The 12,030-nt window shown below is 42.7% G+C and overlaps 1 protein-coding gene across 3 annotated transcripts in view; it reads left to right on the forward strand.

Annotated features, from left to right (window-relative positions):
* Positions 1 to 12,030, forward strand: part of LOC110522448 (1-phosphatidylinositol 4,5-bisphosphate phosphodiesterase beta-4) — a 182,055-nt gene that overhangs the window by 158,324 nt on the left and 11,701 nt on the right. For all 3 annotated transcript variants that reach the window (XM_036976061.1, XM_036976062.1, XM_036976063.1), the window contains 2 exons: positions 2,060 to 2,264; positions 6,595 to 6,683. In XM_036976061.1, the coding sequence (XP_036831956.1) occupies positions 2,060 to 2,264; positions 6,595 to 6,683 (294 nt within the window). The remainder of the gene's footprint in view (positions 1 to 2,059; positions 2,265 to 6,594; positions 6,684 to 12,030) is intronic.

The raw sequence follows: 12,030 nt of genomic DNA on the forward strand, positions 1-12,030 counted from the left end.
ATGCTACTGTCATCACTGCTGGGTATATGATATTATCATCACTGCTGGGTATATGCTACTGTCATCACTGCTGGGTATATGCTATTATCATCACTGCTGGGTATATGCCACTGTCATCACTGCTGGGTATATGCTATTATCATCACTGCTGGGTATATGCCACTGTCATCACTGCTGGGTATATGCTATTATCATCACTGCTGGGTATATGCTACTGTCATCACTGCTGGGTATATGCTACTGTCATCACTGCTGGGCATATGCTATTATCATCACTGCGGGGTATATTCGTCTGTCATCACTGCTGGGTATATGCTACTGTCATCACTGCTGGGTATATGCTACTGTCATCACTGCTGGGTATATGCTATTATCATCACTGCTGGGTATATGCTACTGTCATCACTGCTGAGTATATGCTACTGTCATCACTGCGGTGTATATGCTATTATCATCACTGCTGTGTATATGCTACTGTCATCACTGCTGGGTATATACTATTATCATCACTGCTGGGTATATGCTACTGTCATCACTGCTGGGAATATGCTACTGTCATCACTGCTGGGTATATGCTATTATCATCACTGCTGGGTATATGCTACTGTCATCACTGCTGGGTATATGCTACTGTCATCACTGCTGGGAATATGCTACTGTCATCACTGCTGGGTATATACTATTATCATCACTGCTGGGTATATGCTACTGTCATCACTGCTGGGTATATGCTATCATCATCACTGCTGGGTATATGCTACTGTCATCACTGCTGGGTATATGCTATCATCATCACTGCTGGGTATATGCTACTGTCATCACTGCTGGGTATATGCTAATTATAATCACTGCTGGGTATATGCTACTGTCATCACTGCTGGGTATATGCCACTGTCATCACTGCTGGGTATATGCTACTGTCATCACTGCTGGGTATATGCTACTGTCATTACTTCTGGGTATATGCTAATTATAATCACTGCTGGGTATATGCTACTGTCATCACTGCTGTGTATATGCTACTGTCATTACTTCTGGGTATATGCTAATTATAATCACTGCTGGGTATATGCTACTGTCATCACTGCTGGGTATATGCTACTGTCATCACTGCTGGGTATATGCTACTGTCATCACTGCTGGGTATATGCTCCTGTCATCACTGCTGGGTATATGCTACTGTCATCACTGCTGGGTATATGCTATTATCATCACTGCTGGGTATATGCTACTGTCATCACTGCTGTGTATATGATATCATCATCACTGCTGGGTATATGCTATCATCATCACTGCTGGGTATATGCCACTGTCATCACTGCTGGGTATATGCTATTATCATCACTGCTGGGTATATGCTACTGTCATCACTGCTGGGTATATGCTATTATCATCACTGCTGGGTATATGCTACTGTCATCACTGCTGGGTATATGCTATTATCATCACTGCTGGGTATATGCTACTGTCATCACTGCTGGGCATATGCTACTGTCATCACTGCTGGGTATATGCTATCATCATCATTGCTGGGTATATGCTACTGTCATCACTGCTGGGTATATGCTATTATCATCACTGCTGGGTATATGCTACTGTCATCACTGCTGGGTATATGCTATCATCATCACTGCTGGGTATATGCTATTATCATCACTGCTGGGTATATGCTACTGTCATCACTGCTGGGTATATGCTATCATCATCACTGCTGGGTATATGCTACTGTCATCACTGCTGGGTATATGCTATCATCATCACTGCTGGGTATATGCTACTGTCACCACTGCTGGGTATATGCTATTATCATCACTGCTGGGTATATGCTACTGTCATCACTGCTGGGTATATGCTATTATCATCACTGCTGGGTATATGCTATCATCATCACTGCTGGGTATATGCCACTGTCATCACTGCTGGGTATATGCTACTGTCATCACTGCTCTGTGATAACATGTTCTACCTTACAACCTGACTCATTCTAGTGAAAAGGGAATGAATCTTAACTCTCTTTCCTTTTTCTCTCTCTATCCCTCCCTCCCTCTCTCTCTCACAGGTGATTCTGCCAGACCTGGCTGTGCTGCGTCTAGCTGTGTATGATGACAATAATAAGTTGATAGGTCAGAGGATTCTACCATTGGAGGGTCTACAGGCAGGATACAGACACATCTCTTTACGCAACGAAGGGAACAAGCCTCTGTCTTTACCCACCGTTTTCTGTAACATAGTACTTAAGACCTACGTACCCGAAGGCTTTGGAGGTGAGGAGACACACTGACAGACACACACACACACACACTCGCCACACACACTCCCTTGCAAATACACAGTTGTACTTTCTCTTCAGAATTGTAGGTTAGGGGCAGCAGAGGCAGTGTGTGTGTGTGTGTGTGTGCGTGCGTGCGTGTGTGTGTGTGTGTGTGTGTGAGAGAACCCCTATTGGTCTACAGATGTGTGTCACTGAACTCTATATTACTCACTCATAAACACTTGAGTTTGGAGACTAGGGTTGCAACATTTTGGGGAAAGTTCGGAGGTGGAAACTTTCTGTGGGAATTAACGGGAATATATGGGAATTAACAAAAAAATATACAAATTAATATTCATTTAAATGTAGATGTTTTTTGCATTGGATATACTTACCATATCATATGGAGACAGAAACATAAACATTTTATCTTATCATAAGTAGACATAATTGCAAATGATTAAATCCTTCCAATATAAATTTTAAAAACAATTTAGTTATTAAATGAGTTGACTCTTCACATGGGATGATTTCACTGAACAACAAAATAAACGGAATATGGAAGGATCCCCAATGATCCATCACATCACATCTGTAAAATGATAGTCTGGAAACTAAAGCTTTGGTCGTCTTCCTCTCAGGCTTCCATGTCTTCTCCCTGGACCTCCTCAATGTCCACCTCATGAACATCAGACTCTGAGGCCTCATCTTCACTGTCACTTTCCAACCTTGTTGAGGATGGCTCATTGTCAAGCTCTAAAAGCCTCAGATTTGCCTGAATGGCCACCAATTTTTCAACCCTTGTACTGGTCAGCCTGTTGCGTGCGTTGGTGTGTGTGTTACCAAACCAGTTGCACTCTGAGGCGGCTGATGTTGGTGGGATTTAGAGGATGATGGAGGCAACAGGGGGAAGAGCCTCAGTTCCACAGAGTCCCTTAAACCAGGTGGCTGATGAGATATGTTGGCACGACTGCCATATTGCATCTCTATCCCAAATGGAAGTGTACTTCGCCAGACTGCCAAGAACCTTGCCCTCATCCAGGCCAAGGTGGCGAGACACGGTAGTGATGACACCAAAGGCCTTGTTGATCTCTGCACCAGACAGGATGCTCTTGCCAGCATACTTGGGGTCCAACATGTACACTGCGGCGTGTATGGGCTTCAGGCAGAAGTCTTCATGCTTTTTGATGTATTTCAGAACTGCAGTTTCCTCTGCATGGAGCAACAGGGAAGTGGGTAGTACGTATTTATTCTCTTACATCTGCAAGCAGAGTCTGAACATCAGACAGGACGGCATTGTCTCTCTCAATCCGTACAATGGCTACTGCTATAGCTTTCAGGAGTTTCAGGCTGCCCACCACTCTCTCCCAAAATACATCATCCAGGATTATCCTCTTGATGGGGCTGTCCATATCGGCAGACTGTGATATGGCCATATCTTGGAGAGACTCCTTCCCCTCCAGGAGACTGTCAAACATGATGACAACACCACCCCAACGGGTGTTGCTGGGCAGCTTCAATGTGGTGCTCTTATTCTTCTCACTTTGCTTGGTGAGGTAGATTGCTGCTATAACTTGATGACCCTTCACATACCTAACTATTTTCTTGGCTCTCTTGTAGAGTGTGTCCATTGTTTTCAGTGCCATGATGTCCTTGAGGAGCAGATTCAATGCATGAGCAGCACAGCCAATGGGTGTGATGTGAGGGTAGGACTCCTCCACTTTAGACCAAGCAGCCTTCATGTTCACATTGTCTGTCACCAGTGCAAATACATTCTGTGGTCCAAGGTCATTGATGACTGCCTTCAGCTCATCTGCAATGTAGAGACCGGTGTGTCTGTTGTCCATTGTGTCTGTGCTCTTGTAGAATACTGGTTGAGGGGTGGAGATTATGTAGTTCATTATTCCTTGCCCACGAACATTCGACCACCCATCAGAGATTATTGCAATACAGTCTGCTTTCTCTATGATTTGCTTGACATTCACTTGAACTCTGCATCCAGCAAATGAGTAGATAAAGCATATCTGGTTGGAGGGGTGTATGCTGGGCGGAGAAAATTCAGAAATCTCTTCCAATACACATTGCCTTTGAGCATCAGAGGTGAACCAGTTGCATACACAGCTCGAGCAAGACATTCATCAGTATTTCTCTGACAACGTTCCTCCATTGAGTAAAACAAAAAGCATCTGAATCCAGGAGGACTATGAGCTGTCGATAAGGTGTCTGATTCATCATTTTCACTTTTGTCAGAGGTTGCTTGTTGTGAGCGCTGAAGGAACTTTTTGCACTTGGCCAGATGATTCTGCATCTTTGTTGCGTTCTTCACATATGATTTGGCACAGTATTTGCAAATGTACACAGCTTGTCCTTCTACATTAGCTGCAGTGAAATGTCTCCACAGATCAGATATTGCCCGTGGCATTTTCCTCTAAAGATTAGAAAACAATTTGTTTAAAAAAAAAATGATATGTACAGATGAACAGTTAAGCAGTTAGATTAAACAATTGCTTTGTAAAATAAATGTTTTAAAATTAAACATGTATGGACACAGTCCTCAGTTAGCAGTCTCAAGCAAGCGAAAACCCACATGGTAAAAAAACTAACTAGCAAAAATTGTTAACAAGTTGGAAATGATTTAAACACACTTTGCTGTAGGCTACTATTTACTAGTTAACAAAAAATAATGTACGTTGTTTAAAATATATTCACCTCACCCAGTATTGTAATCAAAACTTACCAGAAAGCATGTAGTCCTTGGCTCAGACAGTGTAGTAGTCTGGGCTCAATAGCATCTCATTAGTGTGCAAGATCTTGAGAATCAGCTGCACATGTGATGGAAGAGTGCACTGTGCATGCAAAGGGTTGCAATTCCATTGAAATGGGGATAGATTAACCAAAATATGCCACAAGACGTAGAATTGCCTTATGCGTATCCCACAAAAAAGGTTCACTGTTATAAGCTAACTTTTTTGATGAATGTTTAGCAAAATTCCCGGGCTTAACTGCCCATGGAAATATTCTGGAAATATTCTGGAAATGCATCGGAAAGTTTCCAACCCTTTGCAACCCTAGTGGAGACCTTATTAGTCTATACTGTGTGTGTGTGTGTGTGTGTGTGTGTGTGTGTGTGTGTGTGTGAAGAGCTGGGAACGTGTGCTTGCGTTGTCCCTTTCTCAGCTGGTCTTTTGTCTTTCTCTTTCATACCACACACACACACACGGTCCAATTTACATCTCCGTTCAATTTATTCATAGTAGATACTGAAGTGGATGCAGAAGGCTCTGGGGAGAGGGAAGGAGATGAGAGGGAGGACAGAAGAGGAGAGAAGAGAAGGAGGTGAATAGAGGAGAATTTGAAGGGAGGAGAGGTAGAGAAGAGAAGAAGAAAGAGGGAGATTAATTATTATATTTATAATTTTTTGTGGGTGCTTATATTTGTCCTATTTCACACATGAACACGTGTGTATTAATACGCATGTATGAATTGTAAATGTGTTTACATCCCACTCTCCTTGGGACACCCTCGGGGGAGTGGGTCACGGCCAGGTTCCGAAGAGGATGAATAGGATAACAAACTGTCCCTCCTTCCTTCCGTCCCTCCGTTCAGGGTGTGCTGCCCTACAGTGTATTCTACATCAGAAGTAATGACACAGAGCAAATGAGGATGGTAGCAGAGCAAATGTAATAGCCACTTATAGAGAGACACAGGCATGGAGATACACAACATATTTGACTAGTCCTTAAGCCAAGCCAAGGCAATCATTATGATGATAACCCATAAGCAGTGTTGAAAGGCTGTGTGAATGTTTCTAATCCAAATAATGGGAGCATCATTCTCTGTCTTTTGCAGGAGGCTTTCATATTATCTACTCAAATATATACAGATGTAGGATTTTAATTTGATCACCCTGTTGCAGGAGAATTGCAATGCAGGAAATGTAGAACTTGTAGTGTATTTCAGGTTTAAAGTATTTTTCAAATTTGAAATTTCAGACTTGATTTTCCCATATAAAATATTTATCAACTCATATAAAAAAAGTCCATGAATTATAATCTAGATAATAATTCATATTTCCTGTTGCTGCAGGGCTATTTTCATACTGTGAGAAACTGGCTCAAATTAAGATCCTACATATGTACCTGCTTAATTTCATTCCATAGAATGTTGCTACTGCAGTAGAACGTTGTCATCTTTGCTTGTCTTTCTGTATAATGACTGTGTTTAGACTGCAAATAACGATGGAACCTCAAGTACATCAAATATGACAATACATTACATTGAAGTTCCAACACTCCATTCCCGTCCAGTTCAGTGTACTGATGAATCTCCTGTCTTCTCTCTAGCCATCGTGGACGCCCTGTCAGACCCCAAGAAGTTCCTGTCCATAGCAGAGAAGAGAGCGGACCAGATGAGAGCTCTGGGGATTGAAACGGTACATGTAACATACTGTATGTGTTATAGCCAACTGGTCTATTGTCTGTTGGAGTTGGCTACAGCACATACACTACCGGTCCAAAGTTTTACAACACCGACTCATTCAAGGGTTTTTCTTTATTTGTACTATTTTCTACATTTTAGAATAATAGTGAAGACATCAAAACTATGAAATAACACATATGGAATCATGTAGTAATCATGTAGTGTTAAACAAAATTACATATATTTTGTATTTGAGGTTCTTCAAAGTAGCCACCCTTTGCCTTTCATGAGAACTTTGCACACTATTGGCATTCTCTCAACCAACTTCTCCTGGAATGGTTTTCCAGGAGTTCCCACAAATGCTCAGCACTTGTTGGCTGCTTTTCCTTCACTTTGTGGCCCGACTCATCCCAAACCATCTCAATTTGGTTGAGGTCAGGGGATTGTGGAGGCCAGGTCATCTGATGTAGCACTCCATCATTCTCCTTCTTGGTCAAATAGCCCTTACACAGCCTGGAGGTGTGTTTTGGGTCATTGTCCTGTTGAAAAAAAAATTAGAGCCCCACTAAGCCTAAACCAGATAGAATGATGTATCGCTGCAGAATGCTGTGGTTGCCATGCTGGTTAAGTGTGCCTTGAATTCTAAATAAATCACAGACAGTGTCACTAGCAAAGCACCCCTACACCATAACACCTCCTCCTCCATGCTTTATGGTGGGAAATACAAACGAGGAGATCATTCGTTCCACCACACCGCATCTCACAAAGACACGGCGGTTGGAACCAAAAATCTCCAATTTGGACTCCAGACCAAAGGACAAATTTCCACCTGTCTAATGTCCATTGCTCATGTTTCTTGGCCCAAGCAAATCTCTTCTTATTATTGGTGTCCTTTAGTAGTGGTTTCTTTGCAGCAATTAGATCATGAAGGCCTGCTTCACACAGTCTCCTCTGAACAATTGATGTTGAGATGTGTCTGTTACTTGAACTCTGTGAAGCATTTATCCTCTGCATGTCACGGCCTGACCTTAGAGAGCTGTTTTATTTCTCAATTTGGTTAGGTCAGGGTGTGATTTGGGGTGGGCATTCTATGTTGTTTGTTTCTATGTTTTGGCCGGGTATGGTTCTCAATCAGGGACAGCTGTCTATCATTGTCTCTGATTGGGAATCATCATACTTAGGCAGCCTTTTTTCCTTTTGGTGGTTCAAATCAAATTGATTTATATAGCCCTTCTTACATCAGCCGATATCTCAAAGTGCTGTACAGAAACCCAGCCTAAAACCCCAAACAGCAAGCAATGCAGGTGTAGAAGCACGGTGGCTAGGAAAAACTCCAGAGAAAGGCCAAAAGCTAGGAAGAAACCTAGAGAGGAACCAGGCTATGAGGGGTGGCCAGTCCTCTTCTGGCTGTGCTGGGTGGAGATTAGAACAGAACATGGCCAAGATGTTCAAATGTTCATAAATGACCAGCTGGGTCAAATAATAATAATCACAGTAGTTGTCGAGGGTGCAGCAAGTCAATACCTCAGGAGTAAATGTCAGTTGGCTTTTCATAGCCGATCATTCAGAGTATCTCTACTGCTCTACCGCTCTCTAGAGAGTTGAAAACAGCAGGTCTGGGACAGGTAGCACGTCCGGTGAACAGGTCAGGGTTCCATAGCCGCCGGCAGAACAGTTGAAACTGGAGCAGCAGCACGGCCAGGTGGACTGGGGACAGCAAGGAGTCATCATGCCAGGTAGTCCTGAGGCATGGTCCTAGGGCTCAGGTCCTTCGGGAGAGAGAAAGAAAGAGAGAAAGAGTGAATTAGAGAGAGCATACTTAAATTCACACAGGACACCGGATAAGACAGGAGAAGTACTCCAGATATAACAAACTGACCCCAGCCCCCCGACACATAAACTACTGCAGCATAAATACTGGAGGCTGAGACAGGAGTGGTCCGGAGACACTGTGGCCCAATCTGATGATACCCCCGGACAGGGCCAAACAGGAAGGATATAACCCCAACCACTTTGCCAAAGCACAGCCCCCACACCACTAGAGGGATATCTTCAACCACCAATTTACCATCCTGAGACAAGGCCGAGTATAGCCCACAAAGACCTCCGCCACGGCACAACCCAAGGGTGGGCACCAACCCAGACAGGAAGATCACGTCTGTGACTCAACCCACTCAAGTGACTCACCCCTCCTAGGGACAGCATGAAAGAGCACCAGTAAGCCAGTGACTCAGCCCCTGTAATAGGGTTAGAGGCAGAGAATCCCAGTGGAGAGAGGGGAACCGGCCAGGCAGAGACAGCAAGGGTGATTTGTTGCTCCAGAGCCTTTCCGTTCACCTTCACACTCCTGGGCCAGACTACACTCAATCATAGAACCCACTGAATAGATGAGTCTTCAGTAAAGACTTAAAGGTTGAGACCGAGTCTGCGTCTCTCACATGGGTAGGCAGACCATTCCATAAAAATGGAGCTCTATAGGAGAAAGCCCTGCCTCCAGCTGTTTGCTTAGAAATTCTAGGGACAATTAGGAGGCCTGCGTCTTGTGACCGGAGCGTACGTGTAGGTATGTACGGCAGGACCAAATCAGAAAGATAGGTAGGAGCAAGCCCATGTAATGCTTTGTAGGTTAGCAGTAAATCTATCCCAATAAAAGGTGTTATTACGTGCTCCACTAAGGCAGTTATTTATCTTATAACTTGTCCTTGTGGTAAAAATGATGTAGGTAAAACAAAGCGCGAATTAAAAGTACGTATCTCAGAGCATCGTAGCACCATTAGGTGTAAAAACTTTACTTATCCAGTTGCGGCCCACTTCTTGGAGGCAGGCCACTCAATTTCGTCTCTGTGTTATATTGGCATCGAACATGTCACCCTCCCTAGGAGAGGGGGTGACCTTGATAATTTATTGTTAAAACGAGAGGCTGCCTGGATCTTTAATTTAAAGACCCTTGCTCCCTTCGGTCTCAACGTAGACTTTGATCTGAAGCCATTCTTGTGATTATTGTGACTTTGCCATTGTGGTTGTTTGTAAACTTGTGTAGTCAAATTAATCTGTAATCGTATGCTATCCATTTGTTGTTTGAATGCTGTTCTTTGTATGACATTTTAATATTTGATTATTAACCAATGATATTAGGCCACTCTTGGCCATGATTACAGACACCTGTGTCTTTTGACACTATATAAACGAGTCATCCCGCAGTGTTTGTGATTATACCCTGATGAAGACAGCTTGGCTGTCGAAACGTTGGTATTACATTTTTGCATCTGAGCTCCAAGAGTGTGCGGCTCTCTTTTATTTTCAGGTTAGCAGTAAAACCTTGAAATCAACCCTTGCCTTAACAGGAAGCCAGTGTAGGGAGGCTAGCACTGGAGTAATATGATCAAATTATTTGGTTCTAGTCAGGATTCTAGCAGCCGTATTTAGCACTAACTGAAGTTTATTTAGTGCTTTATCCGGGTAGCCAGAAAGTAGAGCATTGCAGTAGTCTAACCTAGAAGTGACAAAAGCATGGATTAATTTCTCTGCATAATTTTTGGACAGAAAGTTTCAGATTTTTGCAATGTTGCGTAGATGGAAAAAAGCTGTCCTTGAAACAGTCTTGATATGTTCGTCAAAAGAGAGATCAGGGTCCAGAGTAATGCCAAGGTCCTTCACAGTTTTATTTGAGACGACTGTACAACCATCAAGATTAATTGTCAGATTCAACAGAAGTTCTCTTTGTTTCTTGGGACCTAGAACAAGCATCTCTGTTTTGTCCGAGTTTAAAAGTAGAAAGTTTGCAGCCATCCACTTCCTTATGTTTGAAACACAGGCTTCTAAGCGAGGGCAATTTTGGGGCTTCACCATGTTTCATTGAAATGTACAGCTGTGTGTCAACCGCATAGCAGTGAAAGTTAACATAATGTTTTCGAATGACATCACCAAGAGGTAAAATATATAGTGAAAACAACAGTGGTCCTAAAACTGAACCTTGAGGAACACCAAAGTTTACAGTTGATTTGTCAGACGACAAACCATTCACAAAGACAAACTGATATATTTCCGACAGATAAGAGCTAAACCAGGGAAGAACTTGTCCGTGTAGACCAATTTGGGTTTCCAATCTCTCCAAAAGAATGTGGTGATCGATGGTATCAAAAGCAGCACTGAGGTCTAGGAGCACGAGGACAGATGCAGAGCCTCGGTCTGATGCCATTAAAAGGTCATTTACCACCTTCACAAGTGCAGTCTCAGTGCTACGATGTGTTCTAAAACCTGACTGAAGCATTTCGTAAACCTTGTTTGTCTTCAGGAAGGCAGTGAGTGTCTGCGCAACAGCTTTTTCTAACATTTTTGAGAGGAATGGAATAGGCCGATAGTTTTTTATATTTTCTGGGTCAAGGTTTGGCTTTTTAAAGAGAGGCTTTATTACTGCGACTTTTAGTGAGTTTGGTACACATCCAGTGGATAGAGAGCCATTTATTATGTTCAACATAGCAGGACCAAGCACAGGAAGCAGCTCTTTCAGTAGTTTAGTTGGAATAGGGTCCGGTATGCATCTTGAAGGTTTAGAGGCCATGATTATTTTCATCATTGTGTCAAGAGATATAGTACTAAAACACTTGAGTGTCTCTCTTGATCCTAGGTCCTGGCAGAGTTGTGCAGACTCAGGACAACTGAGCTTTGGAGGAATACGCAGATTTAAAGAGGAGTCCGTAATTTGCTTTCTAATGATCATGATCTTTTCCTCAAAGAAGTTCATGAATTTATTACTGGTTGTGGGTAGTTGTCTTCGTTAATGCATGTGTAGCCTTACGGAGCTTCACATTTGTTTTGTTGTTTATTTTTTTGTTGGCAACATTGCAAAATAAAGTAACATTTACGCTCACCACGCCGCACCTTGGTCCTGTCATTTCGACGAGCGTGACACTGCAGCTGAGGTAACTCTGGGTCCTCATGAAAGCCAATTTCATCATATTGCTTTTTGCGGCTGCACTTGAAGAAAATTTAAAAGTTCTCGAAATGTTCCGTATTGACTGACCTTCATGTCTTAAAGTAATGATGGACTGTTGTTTCTCTTTGCTTATTTGAGCTGTTCTTGCCATAATATGGACTTTGTCTTTTAGCAAATAGGGCTATCTTCTGTATACGCCCCCTACCTTGTCACAACACAACTGATTGGCTCAAACACATTAAGAAGGAAAGAAATTCCACAAATTAACTTTTAAGAAGGCACACCAGTTAACTGAAATGCATTCCAGGTGATTACCTCATGAAGCTGGTTGAGAGAATGCCAAGAGTGTGCAAAGCTGTCATCAAGTCAAAGGGTGGCTACTTTGAAGAATCTCAAATACACTTTTTTTGGTTACTACATGATT

Source organism: Oncorhynchus mykiss, chromosome 4, assembly GCF_013265735.2.
Source record: "Oncorhynchus mykiss isolate Arlee chromosome 4, USDA_OmykA_1.1, whole genome shotgun sequence".
Taxonomy (NCBI): domain Eukaryota; kingdom Metazoa; phylum Chordata; class Actinopteri; order Salmoniformes; family Salmonidae; genus Oncorhynchus; species Oncorhynchus mykiss.